This window comes from Oncorhynchus kisutch, linkage group LG7 (genome assembly GCF_002021735.2).
Source record: "Oncorhynchus kisutch isolate 150728-3 linkage group LG7, Okis_V2, whole genome shotgun sequence".
NCBI lineage: Eukaryota > Metazoa > Chordata > Actinopteri > Salmoniformes > Salmonidae > Oncorhynchus > Oncorhynchus kisutch.
Window position 1 is genome coordinate 4,553,830 of NC_034180.2, and position 17,500 is coordinate 4,571,329.

General features: G+C 40.4%; 1 protein-coding gene across 4 annotated transcripts in view; it reads right to left on the reverse strand.

Moving 5' to 3' along the window:
- LOC109894747 (neuronal membrane glycoprotein M6-a) overlaps positions 1–17,500 on the reverse strand; it is a 78,396-nt gene that overhangs the window by 49,815 nt on the left and 11,081 nt on the right. The window contains exon 1 of one of the 4 annotated variants that reach the window (XM_031828406.1): positions 3,366–4,150. The exons of 2 other annotated variants lie outside the window; for them this stretch is intronic. In XM_031828406.1, the coding sequence (XP_031684266.1) occupies positions 3,366–3,402 (37 nt within the window). In that variant the 5' untranslated portion in view covers positions 3,403–4,150. Of the gene's footprint in view, positions 1–3,365; positions 4,151–17,500 lie in introns of those variants that run through there. One more of the 4 variants, XM_031828408.1, reaches the window with a different exon arrangement.

A 17,500-nucleotide genomic window follows, 5' to 3' on the forward strand; every position in this document is an offset into this window, starting at 1 on the left:
CTCTTTACGCTCTCTCTCTCTCTCTCCCCCTCCATCTCCCTCTTTACGCTCTCTCATCTCTCTCCCCCTCTCATCTCCCTCATTTACGCTCTCTCTCTCTCCCCTCCATCTCCCTCTTTACGCTCTCTCCTCTCTCCCCCATCCATCTCCCTTTTATAACGCTCTCGCTCTCTCTCCCTCCTCCTCCATCTCCGCTTTACGCTCTCTCTCTCTCCCCCTCCATCCCCTCTTATTACGCTCTTCTCTCTCTTGCCCCTCCATGTCTCCCCTCTTTTACGCTCTCTCTACTCTCTCCCCCTCCATCTCCCTCTTTACGCTCATCTCTCTTCTCGCCACCTCCATCTCACTCTCTTTACACCTCTCTCTCTTCTCTCTCCTCCCCTCCATCTCCTCTCCGCTTTAACGCTCTCTCTCTCTCCCCCTCCATCTCCCTTTTATATTACGCTCTCGTCTCTCTGCCCCTCCATCTCCCCTCCTTACGCTTCGCTTCTCTCTCCCCCTCCATCTCCCTCTTATGCTCTCTCTCTCTCCCCCTCCATCTCCCTCTTTACGCTGTCTCTCTCTCTCTCTGCCCCTCCATCTCCCTCTTTACGCTCTCTCTCTCTCCCCCTCCATCTCCCTCTTTATGCTCTCTCTCTCTCCCCCTCCATCTCCCTCTTTACGCTCTCTCTCTCCCCTCCATCTCCCTCTTTACGCTCTCTCTCTCTGCCCCTCCATCTCCCTCTTTACGCTCTCTCTCTCTCTCGCTCCCCCTCCATCTCCCTCTTTATGCTCTCTCTCTCTGCCCCTCCATCTCCCTCTTTACGCTCTCTCTCTCTCTCCCCCTCCATCTCCCTCTTTATGCTCTATCTCTCTGCCCCTCCATCTCCCTCTTTACGCTCTCTCTCTCTCTCCCCCTCCATCTCCCTCTTTATGCTCTATCTCTCTGCCCCTCCATCTCCCTCTTTACGCGGTCTCTCTCTCTCTCCCTCCATCTCCCTCCTTACGCTCTCTCTCTCTCTCTCTCTCCATCTCCTTCTTTATGCTCTCTCTCTCTCCATCTCCTTCTTTATGCTCTCTCTCTCTATTTCAGAAGTGGGTCAGGACTAATGAGCGGGCAGCAGAACAGTTACTTAAATACACGCCAGGGACCACTGGGAGGACAATGACCATGGCAGGGAACCTTCACTCCCTCAATCTCTCTCTCACCCTATCCCCCCCTCTTTCTCTCTCACTTGCTCTCTCTCTCTCCCCCTCCATCTCCCTCTTTACGCTCTCTCTCTCTCCCCCTCCATCTTCCTCTTTACGCTCTCTCTCTCTCTCCCCCTCCATCTCCCTCTTTACACTCTCTCTCTCTCCATCTCCCTCTTTATGCTCTCTCTCTCTATTTCAGAAGTGGGTCAGGACTAATGAGCGGGCAGCAGAACAGTTACTTAAATACACACCAGGGACCACTGGGAGGACAATGACCATGGCAGGGAACCTTCACTCCCTCACTCTCTTTCTCCCCCTATCCCCCCCTCTTTCTCTTTCCTTCTCTCTCGCTCGCTCTCTCTCTCCCTCCCTCTCTCTCTCTCTCTCTCTCTCTCCCTTCCCCCTCTCTCACTCCCTCTTTCTCATTCTCAAATTATTCAAGGGGCTTTATTGGCATGGGAAACATATGTTTACATTGCCAAAGCAAGTGAAATGGATAAACAAAAGTGAAACAAACAATGAAAAGTGAACAGTAAATATTACACTCACACAAGTCCCAAAAGAATAGGTCACAAATCTGGCTGCTGTGATGGCACACTGTGGTATTTCACCCAGTAGATATGGGAGTTTATCAAAATTGGATTTGTTTTAGAATTCTTTGTGGATCTGTGTAATCTGAGGGAAGTATGTGTCTCTAATATGGTCATACATTTGGCAGGAGGTTAGGAAGTGCAGCTCAGTTTCCACCTCATTTTGTGGGCAGTGTCCACATCTTGAGAGCCAGGTCTGCCTACGGCGGCCTCTCTCAATAGCAAGGCTATGCTCACTGAGTCTGTACATAGTCAAAGCTTTCCTTAATTTGGGGTCAGTTACAGTGGTCAGGTATTCTGCCACTGTGTACTCTCTGTTTAGGACCAAGTAGCATGCTAGTTTGCGCTGTTTTTTTTGTAATTTTTTTTCCAATGTGTCAAGTAATTATCTTTTTTGTTTTCTCTGTGTCGCTGTCCAGGGGCTCTGTGGGGTCTGTTTGTGTTTGTGAACAGAGCCCCAGGACCAGCTTGCTTAGGGGACTCTTCTCCAGGTTCATCTCTCTGTAGGTGATGACTTTGTTATGGAAGGTTATCGCTGTCTCTCTCCCCCTCTGTCTCTCTCTCTACACTCCAACCCCACGTGTAACCTTTTGTAACCTGTTTTTAGTGACGGGGCAGGGGTATGTGGTTCATATGTGTAAATTGTGTATGTGAAAGCGGCGTGGGCGAGGAGGCAAAGGGGAGGTGAGGAGAGGGAGGGGAAGGGAAGCATCTGCTTGGGATAAAGATGGCTCCCCATGCTTTGCTCTGATTGGCTAAGAGTGTGCGTCATCTATAAAAACAGTCCCAAATGTTCATTCCATCTCCATAACAGACCATGCATTCACATGTTTTATTCATAATGGGTATATAGTCTTAGCTAGCGCTGCATACGTGTTCTGTTGATCCCCCTCGACAAGACAACACCCGCCCATCCTCCAGCACAGTGCCGTTAAATGAGATGAATGGAACAGCAGCCATGCAGCAACCCCGCCACTAAACAAACAACTGTTACTGGGTCAAAGGGTCAGGAGGACAGACAGGCGTGCTAATCTGATTTGAGATGATTTGAGCTTAGATAGCAAAGTAATGGCCGCATTGTTGCCATACCCGGGGGAAAATAGAGAGAGTGAGAGAAGGAGGGAGGGATGGAGGGAAGTCAATTCACTTCTCTGCTGTCTCTTGTGAGCCGTCAAGACAAGCGTTCAAGCAGAAGACAAGACAATTCCCACGGACCCCCCCCCCCCCTCCAATCAACCACTCAACAAACACCCGCCTCCTTCTCTCTCCCTCCCTCCATCCTCCCCTCCCTCCACCTTTCAAAACAGCTCCGCTCAAATCACAATAAAAACCAGCGCAATTCAATTGAGCTCTGAACGATGATGACAATCAATAATAAAAATCTCCCAAAAACACTCAAGTAATTACAATCCATGTGTTTCTTTGTCTGCATCAGTAGCTTATTCTCTGCTTGGCAGCATCCAAATACACGTCTGTGTCAAAGAGAGAGTGTGTAACATCGGCATACAGTACATACAGTTGCAGCAGCAGCAGCACAAAGGAAACATGGATTAGCTCCGAGATATTTACATGAAAAGAATACATATATATTTTACACCGTACCTTTTGAATTCTGTCCTTCTTCCATATTCTCTTCCATTGTGACTGGGTTTGTGTCCACTTCGATATCAATACACGGAAATTTCACAAAGCCTCTCGGTCAGAAGTGTATAAAGCCTCCTCTCGGCTGGGTGTGTGTACAGTCTGAGTGTGTTGGGGTGTGTTTTGTCCCCTAGCTGTGAGTTGTGGCGTTGTAGCAGTGAGCAGCTCCTAGGGAAGTCCGCTCTCAGTGTTGTGCCGCCTCTCTCAAACTCTCACTCACACCCCTCCCTCGCTACTCTCTCTGGCACTCACACCCCTCTCTCACTACTCTCTCTGGCACTCACACGCCTCCCTCTCATTCAGCTCTCACATCCGTATCTCTCTCTCTCTCTCTCAGAGCGCGGCAGCCCCTGGTCTCATTCCTTCTGTTCTTCTGATGATGATCAACTCCTCCTGTCCATTACTAGACACCACAACACCAGGAAGCACATAACTGGACTGGGAGAGGAGAGATCAAACTCCCCTTCCCTTTAAATGTCTTAAGCATAAACATGAATAACCATGTTTTTGAAGGAAGGGGTGTAAAGGAAAGACTGAGTCCAGGAGGAATGCAAGGAGAAACTCTGCTTCCCTGTGAGTTTCTTTAAATGGAAATTGGGAACAATACTGCTGAACTGGAACGACAGAATAGGAGGAATGGGCTCGCTACAAGGAGAAAGACATAAGCAGGTGTTCAGCCATAAAAACAAGGGACTAAGGGTTTGTATTAGACGCAGGATGGTGGAAGCAGCAGCAGCCCAGCACACTGTGAGCAGATGGAGGGGTGTAACCAGCCCAACAGCCACTCTCCCTCTCACTCTCCTCCCCCACCAAACACCCCTGTTTTTTTAGAGTAAATGGAAGAGCCCGCCAGTCAGCCTGTGGTTAAGTTATGCTGCACTGACTAGTGAAAGGTAGAGGATAGATGTTTTTTTCATTGCTGTGTCGGGCTTAGATGGCAGTATGTCTGTGTTTTGTCACAACGATATATACGGTGCTATGGCTCTCAAGGAACCCTTTTCTCAATGACAAATATTGAGCACGCACAATCGCACACATGCAGGCGCACACACACATACACACTAGTGATAGGGGGGAAAAATCGATACAATTACATATCGCAATATTATTTTGGACAATATTATATCGATACTTTAAGTCCAAGTATTGATGAGACTTTTTTGTTGTTGCTAGCGCTAGTTGGCTGTACCTGCGCCAAAACTCTGGTATTTTTCCACCTATAGCTTGTTCTCCATCTTCTTCTTCAAAAGTGAGCCAACATGTTTTCAGCATGTTTATTTCCATGACTGATCCATGGTCTCCCCTGTCTCTCTGCAGCAGTCATAATAGTGAGCAATATGTTTGGAACAACAACAAAATCACAATAAAATCGCAGTATCAAATCCCAATACATATAGAATGGTGAGAATCACAGTACATGTAGAATGATGAGAATCACAGTACATATAGAATGGTGAGAATCACAATACATATAGAATTATGAGAATCACAGTACATATAGAATGGTGAGAATCACAATACATATAGAATGGTGAGAATCACAATACATATAGAATGATGAGAATCACAGTACATATAGAATGATGAGAATCACAGTACATATAGAATGGTGAGAATCACAATACATATAGAATGGTGGGAATCACAATACATATATAATGATGAGAATCACAGTACATGTAGAATGGTGAGAATCACAATACATATAGAATGGTGAGAATCGTAATACATATAGAATGGTGAGAATCACAATACATATAGAATGGTGAGAATCGTAATACATATAGAATGGTGAGAATCGTAATACATATAGAATGGTGAGAATCACAATACATATAGAATGGTGAGAATCGTAATACATATAGAATGGTGAGAATCGTAATACATATAGAATGGTGAGAATCACAATACATATAGAATGGTGAGAATCACAATACATATAGAATGATGAGAATCACAATACATATAGAATCGTGAGAATCACAATACATATAGAATGGTGAGAATCGTAATACATATATAATGATGAGAATCACAATACATATAGAATGGTGAGAATCGTAATACATATAGAATGATGAGAATCACAATACATATAGAATGGTGAGAATCGTAATACATATAGAATGGTGAGAATCACACTACATATAGAATGGTGAGAATCACAATACATATCGAATGGTGAGAATCACAATACATATCGAATGGTGAGAATCACAATACATATAGAATGGTGAGAATTGTAATACATATAGAATGGTGAGAATCATAATACATATAGAATGGTGAGAATCGTAATACATATAGAATGGTGAGAATCGTAATACATATAGAATGGTGAGAATCGTAATACATATAGAATGGTGAGAATCGTAATACATATAGAATGGTGAGAATCATAATACATATAGAATGGTGAGAATCGTAATACATATAGAATGGTGAGAATCGTAATACATATAGAATGGTGAGAATCGTAATACATATAGAATGGTGAGAATCGTAATACATATAGAATGGTGAGAATCATAATACATATAGAATGGTGAGAATCGTAATACATATAGAATGGTGAGAATCATAATACATATAGAATGGTGAGAATCGTAATACATATCGTATCGGCACCTAAATATCGTGATAATGCTGTATGGTGAGGTCTTTGGCAATTCCCAGCCCTAACACGCACACACGCTCACCCCACACACACACACGCTCACCCCACACACACACACACACACACACACATATCTCCGTCATTTATAGAGTGACTGATTTACAGTATAGGGGCTGCTGTAGGGGTTTTACAGGGGAGATCATATACACAAAGAGAACAGAATGACAATGTTTCCCAGGGGTTGTTGTCTTATGTAGCTGGTCTTAAAGCTCTGGGACAGGTTCTCATAGCGCCTCAGGACACGGTCCCTATAGGGTTACAGGGTTGGTGAGGGAAGCAGGGAAGTAATTGTGTTTGAACCCGATGCCCCAGAAGACTATGTTAACCCACTGAACTAAAGGCTTTAGTCTCAGAGAAGGTTAGTCATCAGACAGGTCCTTCTTGCAAAAGAGATTGTATCTCAATGAGACGAACCTGTATAAAGGTTACATGAAAACAATCGATCACTGGTTACACCTAGATCGATTTGAGTTGTGTATCTCCACTCTGCTCGGTTCCCCAGCACCCCAGCCAGTACTACTGAGGGCTACTGTCTGTATGAGGCAATGATTGGTTATGGTTGGAGAGTACAATCAGGGCTGGACACAGCACTAATCAGTCACACTGTTCTGGCCAACACACACACACACACACACATAATTGCTCTGGTGGAAGATAAGACCTGCAGCCAAATCAATGATTTCTCAATCAATCAACATTAGCAATTGGCGTTAAATGATGACATTAGAATGGTAACAAAGAAACACGTTGAAGGCGACAGCACATGATGATAAAAATGATGAAAATACAAATGACTCAAGTTCATTATTAAACCACACACAGATGAAATAAACCATAGCCGTCTTTAACTGCTGTGTGAATCTGATCCTGTTCATTGTCTATGCTGTCAGCAGCAGTGGCACGTCCACGTAAAGAGAAGTGGGAGACCTGAGCACAACTCTGCTCTGGCTGCAGGAACTGAACGGAGGCCGTGGTAACCATGGCGCGCGTCGTTCTGCACGCAGGTACAACAGCCTAGCAACGACAGCGCGAGCTGAGCGCCTGGCGACGCCGGTGAGATGTGATGTGGCGGCCGCGCCCGAGATGAAAATGATTGGCTGCAGTCAGCGAGGTCATTAACAATGTAGCAGCTATAGAAGCGAGGGCCTTTCGTGTCTACTACTAGATAGGAGCGAAGACGACTCTTTCTCAATTCATCTTTCCTTGCATCGTCTCTCCTCGCCTCCTTCTCAAAATGCTTTGGGGAAGAAAGTCCTCCAATACAATTGAGAAGGAAGAGAGGAGATAGAATGCAAAAGGGATCACGGAATGACAAAATGAGATTGAGCCGCAGACCCCAGAGAAAAGCAGCGCAGCTGATAATAAGTGTGTGCAAGTGTAGCCGATGTGAAATGGCTAGCTAGTTAGCGGTGGTGCGCACTTGTGGCGTTTCAATCGGTGACGTCACTCGCTCTGAGACCTTGAAGTAGTGGTTCCCCTTGCACTGCAAGGCCCGCGGCTTTTGTGGAGCGATGGGTAACGATGCTTCGAGGGTGACTGTTGACGTGTGCAGAGCGTCCCTGGTTCGCGCCCAGGTCGGGACGAGGGGACGGAGATAAAGTCCCCTGGTGCCAGAGCAGAGTTTATCGGGGCAGAGGAGGAGGGAGGATGGTCCGAGGGGAGTGTAGAGCTCACGTTGACGAAAGACACTGGAGATAGGAATACGGAGTGGATGTGGAATCAGACACGGTTGGGATTGGGCTGACGGCTGCTAGAAGATCACAGGACTGAATCAGATCGTCTAGACGTAGAAGGCAGATAGTCTAGATATATAAGAGATAGAAGAAAGATACTGAAACACATTGATTCAGATACTACAGATACTGGAAGTAAGCCATGTGCTTCTGTGTAGAATTCAAGTGTCAGGAATGTAAGTTCAACTGCGCCAATGAACAACGACAGATTAAAACCGTTTTTTTTTTTTGTGACACTCACAGTGCAGACGTTTTAGTTTTTTCCCTTTGCTAATTATGCTATGAACCAGCCACTTATCTGGCCATTACTATGCTATTAATGTCTGTAATCTCAGCTACAGGTTTGTTTCTCACGCATACTAATCAGACAATGGAGAGCCGCACCATGACAACCTGAGAGACGGGCTGTAATTGGCTAGAATGGCAGAGAGGTTGAGTTTCTGAGAATCTAGGGCCAGGATGGATGACTCATACCACAGGCCTGGACGTAGGCCCGCACGCACACACTCACTACTGCTTCTATATCACTGGTAAAAACAAGACAATGTTCCAACGACAACACAATCAAATCTTCTCTACTTTACAAGTTGTAATTTTCTCAAGAGACACATTACCGCAACCAAGACACAGACTCAACATACCGATAGCCTAGAAAATGTCAGGTCTGAATATATGCCATAAAGATGAATTATGAATTCATCATTTGGTTAATTGTACATTATTGAACATTGCTTACCTCTAGGACCTAGGTTATTAAATAGCAGCATAATTGTTGTTTTAAATGAGTGCTGTAGAAGGTTGACAAACAGTACTATGCAGAGACTGTATTGGCTCTAACATGGGTGGAAGACTTCTATGTACAGTTGAATAGTTGTGAGTATGTATGTTACTATGTACTTTAGGACTAATAGTTGTGAGTATGTATGTTACTATGTACCTTAGGACTAATAGTTGTGAGTATGTATGTATGTTACTATGTACTTTAGGATTAATAGTTGTGAGTATGTATGTTACTATGTACTTTAGGACTAATAGTTGTGAGTATGTATGTATGTTACTATGTACTTTAGGATTAATAGTTGTGAGTATGTATGTTACTATGTACTTTAGGATTAATAGTTGTGAGTATGTATGTTACTATGTACTTTAGGACTAATAGTTGTGAGTATGTATGTTACTATGTACTTTAGGATTAATAGTTGTGAGTATGTATGTTACTATGTACTTTAGGATTAATAGTTGTGAGTATGTATGTTACTATGTACTTTAGGACTAATAGTTGTGAGTATGTATGTATGTTACTATGTACTTTAGGATTAATAGTTGTGAGTATGTTACTATGTACTTTAGGAATAATAGTTGTGAGTATGTATGTTACTATGTACTTTAGGATTAATAGTTGTGAGTATGTATGTATGTTACTATGTACTTTAGGACTAATAGTTGTGAGTATGTTACTATGTACTTTAGGAATAATAGTTGTGAGTATGTATGTTACTATGTACTTTAGGATTAATAGTTGTGAGTATGTATGTTACTATGTACTTTAGGATTAATAGTTGTGAGTATGTATGTATGTTACTATGTACTTTAGGACTAATAGTTGTGAGTATGTTACTATGTACTTTAGGAATAATAGTTGTGAGTATGTATGTTACTATGTACCTTAGGACTAATAGTTGTGAGTATGTATGTATGTTACTATGTACTTTAGGATTAATAGTTGTGAGTATGTATGTTACTATGTACTTTAGGACTAATAGTTGTGAGTATGTATGTATGTTACTATGTACTTTAGGATTAATAGTTGTGAGTATGTATGTTACTATGTACTTTAGGATTAATAGTTGTGAGTATGTATGTTACTATGTACTTTAGGACTAATAGTTGTGAGTATGTATGTTACTATGTACTTTAGGATTAATAGTTGTGAGTATGTATGTTACTATGTACTTTAGGATTAATAGTTGTGAGTATGTATGTTACTATGTACTTTAGGACTAATAGTTGTGAGTATGTATGTATGTTACTATGTACTTTAGGATTAATAGTTGTGAGTATGTTACTATGTACTTTAGGAATAATAGTTGTGAGTATGTATGTTACTATGTACTTTAGGATTAATAGTTGTGAGTATGTATGTATGTTACTATGTACTTTAGGACTAATAGTTGTGAGTATGTTACTATGTACTTTAGGAATAATAGTTGTGAGTATGTATGTTACTATGTACTTTAGGATTAATAGTTGTGAGTATGTATGTATGTTACTATGTACTTTAGGATTAATAGTTGTGAGTATGTATGTTACTATGTACTTTAGGACTAATAGTTGTGAGTATGTATGTTACTATGTACTTTAGGATTAATAGTTGTGAGTATGTATGTATGTTACTATGTACTTTAGGACTAATAGTTGTGAGTATGTATGTATGTTACTATGTACTTTAGGATTAATAGTTGTGAGTATGTATGTTACTATGTACTTTAGGATTAATAGTTGTGAGTATGTATGTTACTATGTACGTTAGGACTAATAGTTGTGAGTATGTATGTTACTATGTACTTTAGGACTAATAGTTGTGAGTATGTATGTTACTATGTACTTTAGGATTAATAGTTGTGAGTATGTATGTTACTATGTACTTTAGGATTAATAGTTGTGAGTATGTATGTTACTATGTACTTTAGGATTAATAGTTGTGAGTATGTATGTTACTATGTACGTTAGGACTAATAGTTGTGAGTATGTATGTTACTATGTACTTTAGGACTAATAGTTGTGAGTATGTATGTTACTATGTACTTTAGGATTAATAGTTGTGAGTATGTATGTTACTATGTACTTTAGGATTAATAGTTGTGAGTATGTTACTATGTACTTTAGGACTAATAGTTGTGAGTATGTATGTTACTATGTACTTTAGGATTAATAGTTGTGAGTATGTATGTTACTATGTACTTTAGGACTAATAGTTGTGAGTATGTATGTTACTATGTACTTTAGGATTAATAGTTGTGAGTATGTATGTTACTATGTACTTTAGGATTAATAGTTGTGAGTATGTTACTATGTACTTTAGGAATAATAGTTGTGAGTATGTATGTTACTATGTACTTTAGGATTAATAGTTGTGAGTATGTATGTATGTTACTATGTACTTTAGGATTAATAGTTGTGAGTATGTATGTTACTATGTACTTTAGGATTAATAGTTGTGAGTATGTATGTTACTATGTACTTTAGGACTAATAGTTGTGAGTATGTATGTTACTATGTACTTTAGGAATAATAGTTGTGAGTATGTATGTTACTATGTACTTTAGGATTAATAGTTGTGAGTATGTATGTTACTATGTACTTTAGGATTAATAGTTGTGAGTATGTTACTATGTACTTTAGGAATAATAGTTGTGAGTATGTAAGTCAGCAGTTGATAGGTGGTATAAGGAGATTAGACAGTATGCCTCCTTGTTCCCAACAGCTGCCAACTCTAGGAATCAAACAGATGGTGTGTGTGTGTGTGTGTGTGTGTGTGTGTCTGTGTTCATTTTAGCCCTTTTGTGTTTTTGTTGTCATACAATAAAGGTTCAACCACTTTGAAGACCATTGTATGTCCTACATCAGCCTCTCTGACTGAACATATACAGTAGGCTTAGATAACCATCTAGTTTGGTTCTATCAAATCCAGGACAGGCTACATTAGACCTGGGGTTTGACCCCACATGTGGATCTGCTGTCATCTCTGCCCACTATATGATCCTGTAGGTAACATGATAACACACCCAGTGGCTATGGATCTGCCTGGCTCTTTCCCTGTGTGTGTGTGTGTGTGTGTGTGTGCGTGCGTACGTGCTTGCCTGCGTGTGTGTGTGTGTGCGTGTCTACAATATATTCTGCTCTTCTGATACTCAATACTGAGATCTAAGTTGAGGCAAAATCAAAAACTGACAATAGTCTACCATATTGTCAACGACCACATTATTTGACTAACAAAATCAGCCAGCACTTTAAATAGCCTAGTCTCACAACAGTGCAAGTATATTTGGATGTTTTTTATTGATCCTGGAAGCAACCAGGTGGTGTGATGGTTGTTGTGGGCATATCTCTCTGCTTGCTCTGCTACCGACTTCCTATCTCCTAGACACACCACTTCAAACACGCCGTCTCTTTCCAGACTGAGGCAGCTTCTGAATCTATTACAGGCTACAAAAACACGTCTCTCTTTCTCTCTGACATATTTAAGAGTCCATATATCTAAACATTTCATAGAGAATCGTGTCTTCGTCTAAGCAGAGACAGAGAGAGAGAGAGAGAGAGAGACAGAGAGAGAGAGACAGAGAGAGAGAGAGAGAGAGAGAGAGAGAGAGAGAGAACCCAAAGCCCCCATAGGATACCCCTAGCAGAGGCCGTTCATTGCTCAAACGGATTGCTGCGAGCAGAGGAGTGTTGAAGTGACAGAATCGGGACTGCCGACCTGCGTAGCCTATCCATTATAGAGAGGCTGTAGTGCTGGAGTGGTGCACAGACTAGAGCTAGCACCCCACAGAAAACACAGGCTCAGAGAGAAAGACATTTTAGATTCCACAAGCTATTTCCATTGTAAACAACTGGTGGTAGATTCTGTGTATGTGTTTGTGTGGGGAAACACAGGCTCACAACATATGGGGCCTGTTCAGGGGGGTGAAATGTTTAGGAGTGTTCCGATAAAAATATATTGTGTGTAGAACAGGAATGACTGTCTACGTAGAACAGAATGCAATGTACCTAATCAAGTCAGCTCTAGACATTCCATTTCTATCTTCATTTTATTTTGAACGTCCTGGACATTTCAGCAATGTTGCTAGTTCACATGAGAGAGGAAGCGATTAACACAAATCTGCAAGCTATTCACAAGCACAGAGGTGTGTATGTTTACATATTAAAACACTCTTTGGTTGATATGATGAAAATCATGGCGATGCTTCAAAACCATTTGTGAACATAAGAAACTCACCGAATGAATAAACACGATTTTCAGTTACAATTTTAGTCAGAAGTATCACGACTTGTTATTTAACAGAGAAGTAAGTCAGAGGGCTGTTCTTCAAAGAACCATCATTTCACTTTCAAGATGGCAGATGAAAGATTTCTCCAGTGGTGCCGGGTTGTACTTTTCAGCTCGAGCCGCCACGTATATATGACTACAGTACATGCGGTGAAATGAATATGTCTGTGAGGGCAAAGTCACTGATTTATTCACAGACAAGACAAAGCCATGTCACATGATAGCATGAATGACGCCAAAGGTAGTGGACATTGTCTCCTACGGAGTCTTCACAGTAGCACATAGGAGGCTGGTGGGAGGAGCTATAGGAAGACAGGCTCATTGTCATGGCTGGAAAGGTGTCAATGGAACGGAGTCAAACATCTGGTTTCCATATGTTTGATTTGCTTGCTACCATAAAATGCATTCCATTCCAGCCTCCTCTGCAGTAGCAGGGTTATATGCATATGTACAGTATGTATACCCTTACATAAATGGATATGTACAGTATGTATACCCTTACATAAATGGATATGTACAGTATGCATACCCTTACATAAATGGATATGTACAGTATGTATACCCTTACATAAATGGATATGTACAGTATGTATACCCTTACATAAATGGATATGTACAGTATGTATACCCTTACATAAATGGATATCTACAGTATGTATACCCTTACATAAATGGATATGTACAGTATGTATACCCTTACATAAATGGATATCTACAGTATGTATACCCTTACATAAATGGATATGTACAGTATGTATACCCTTACATAAATGGATATGTACAGTATGTATACCCTTACATAAATGGATATGTACAGTATGTATACCCTTACATAAATGGATATCTACAGTATGTATACCCTTACATAAATGGATATGTACAGTATGTATACCCTTACATAAATTGATATCTACAGTATGTATACCCTTACATAAATGGATATGTACAGTATGTATACCCTTACATAAATGGATATGTACAGTATGTATACCCTTACATAAATGGATATCTACAGTATGTATACCCTTACATAAATGGATATGTACCGTATGTATACCCTTACATAAATGGATATCTACAGTATGTATACCCTTACATAAATGGATATGTACAGTATGTATACCCTTACATAAATGGATATGTACAGTATGTATACCCTTACATAAATTGATATCTACAGTATGTATACCCTTACATAAATGGATATGTACAGTATGTATACCCTTACATAAATGGATATGTACAGTATGTATACCCTTACATAAATGGATATGTACAGTATGTATACCCTTACATAAATGGATATGTACAGTATGTATACCCTTACATAAATGGATATCTACAGTATGTATACCCTTACATAAATGGATATGTACAGTATGTATACCCTTACATAAATGGATATCTACAGTATGTATACCCTTACATAAATGGATATGTACAGTATGTATACCCTTACATAAATGGATATGTACCGTATGTATACCCTTACATAAATGGATATCTACAGTATGTATACCCTTACATAAATGGATATCTACAGTATGTATACCCTTACATAAATGGATATGTACAGTATGTATACCCTTACATAAATGGATATCTACAGTATGTATACCCTTACATAAATGGATATGTACAGTATGTATACCCTTACATAAATGGATATGTACCGTATGTATACCCTTGCATAAATGGATATGTACCGTATGTATACCCTTACATAAATTGTTATGTACAGTATGTATACCCTTACATAAATGGATATGTACCGTATGTATACCCTTACATAAATGGATATGTACCGTATGTATACCCTTACATAAATGGATATGTACAGTATGTATACCCTTACATAAATGGATATGTACAGTATGTATACCCTTACATAAATGGATATGTACAGTATGTATACCCTTACATAAATTGATATGTACCGTATGTATACCCTTACATAAATTGATATGTACCGTATGTATACCCTTACATAAATTGATATGTACCGTATGTATACCCTTACATAAATGGATATGTACAGTATGTATACCCTTACATAAATGGATATGTACAGTATGTATACCCTTACATAAATGGATATGTACCGTATGTATACCCTTACATAAATGGATATCTACAGTATGTATACCCTTACATAAATGGATATGTACAGTATGTATACCCTTACATAAATGGATATGTACCGTATGTATACCCTTACATAAATGGATATCTACAGTATGTATACCCTTACATAAATGGATATCTACAGTATGTATTCCCTTACATAAATGGATATGTACAGTATGTATACCCTTACATAAATGGATATCTACAGTATGTATACCCTTACATAAATGGATATGTACAGTATGTATACCCTTACATAAATGGATATGTACAGTATGTATACCCTTACATAAATGGATATGTACAGTATGTATACCCTTACATAAATGGATATGTACAGTATGTATACCCTTACATAAATGGATATGTACAGTATGTATACCCTTACATAAATGGATATGTACCGTATGTATACCCTTACATAAATGGATATGTACCGTATGTATACCCTTACATAAATGGATATGTACCGTATGTATACCCTTACATAAATGGATATGTACCGTATGTATACCCTTACATAAATTGATATGTACCGTATGTATACCCTTACATAAATGGATATGTACAGTATGTATACCCTTACATAAATGGATATGTACCGTATGTATACCCTTACATAAATGGATATGTACCGTATGTATACCCTTACATAAGTGGATATGTACAGTATGTATACCCTTACATAAATGGATATGTACCGTATGTATACCCTTACATAAATGGATATGTACAGTATGTATACCCTTACATAAATGGATATGTACAGTATGTATACCCTTACATAAATGGATATGTACAGTATGTATACCCTTACATAAATGGATATGTACAGTGCTACAAATATCTTATTTGTTTAAGTGAATTAACACAAACAACTCAATTAATAACTATAAATGCTAACCCAAACAAAATAATTAAAACATGGAATTTGCATTTAAATAGCATCCCTCATCTACTGTATATATAAGTGTATATCACACCCACTATGAATTGGGTATTCCCATCGGCACTAGCCTAAAGAAAAGGAGGACGGATGGGGGATTCTCCTCTTCTCTAATATACTGTATACTTGTGTGACCTACATACAATGGATTGTGCACCGCCTGAATCTACCTTGGATACTAATCAGCCTGGCTTGGTGTGTGCAAGATAGCCTGGTTAAACCAGACTGAATGCTGCACTCAATGAGGAGGGAGGCGCTCTCAAGTAATGGTAATGATTAGCAATATCATCGACGTGCGTGTGTGTGTGTGCATGTGTGTGTGTTTTTGCGTGTGTGCATGCATTATGTGTTTTTGCGTGCGTGTGTGTGTGTGTGCGTGTGTGTGCGCGTGTGTATGTGTTTTTGTGTGTGTGTGCGCGTGTGTGTGTGAGTGTGTGTACACACGGCTGATAGTGAATAATATAGAGGAAGATGAAACATCCAAGTCATGTGTTACATATGATCCCTGTCTAGTGACCGACGTGATGAGAAGATGAGCTGTTATTTCTGTCAGCAGACGATGTAGAAGAGGATGAGACAGCTGATTGACGTGTGTGTGTGTGTGTGTGTGTGTGTGTGTGTGTGTGTGTGTGTGTGTGTGTGTGTGTGTGTGTGCTACTCGTGATGTGTTGCTTCACTCAGTGACGGAGGGGGTGATAGGGCTTTTGCTCGCTGCTTCCTTTTTACTAAAGTCTTGCATAATTAGTCAGATGCTCAAATAAATTCTGGGTCCATACGTGTTATGAGAAGAAAGGAGCGGAACCGGAACGAAGAGCTCCACCCTCTCTCTCTCTTTACAGGCCGAATGTCCCCTCCCCTTCCAAAGTTCCAAACACCTACAAAATGGTGAATTGTCCAAAGTACTGGGACTAATGCAGCTTGTTATCTCACCATCATGATGTATCATGACAGATCGACTGTACCGTTTGTGTCTACGTGGTCTGTCTACAAGAGATTACAGCAGTGGGGATTGTGCTTCTGAAGCCAAGTTGTAGGTAGGTGAGATTACTATTTACTAACTGTCTACTGTCTGTCAGTCAGTGACGTTAGCCAATAGTGTGACAAATTACCATGCCCAGGCAGTCTCCCCTAAAGGGCTTCATAATGTGCGGAGTAAAGAGAGACGACTTCAGTGAACGATATCTTACAACGGGTAGACTGGAGTCTCGCTGTGAAAAGAATGACAACAAATGTCATCAGTCAATCAATCAGTCAACACACTGAACATTGTTATAACGTTCCCTCAATCTCTTACCTGTTCCACTGGTGTGACAGTCAACCAGGCTGCTGAGCAGTGGCTGCCCTACGAGGCGTCCCCCTGTAGTTAGTTCTACCACACGGATGTTCCCATCTGAAGGTTATACTGTAGGTTCATAATTAGTGATGGTTGTTGATCATAGAGTGCTGTCATATAATGTGTCACAGTGTTACAGAGTCAAGTGTGGCTCAGGTGGCAGAGCACGCCGGCAGGGTTGTGGGCTCCGTTCCCGGGGACACCCATACGTAAAAACGGATGCACGCATGACT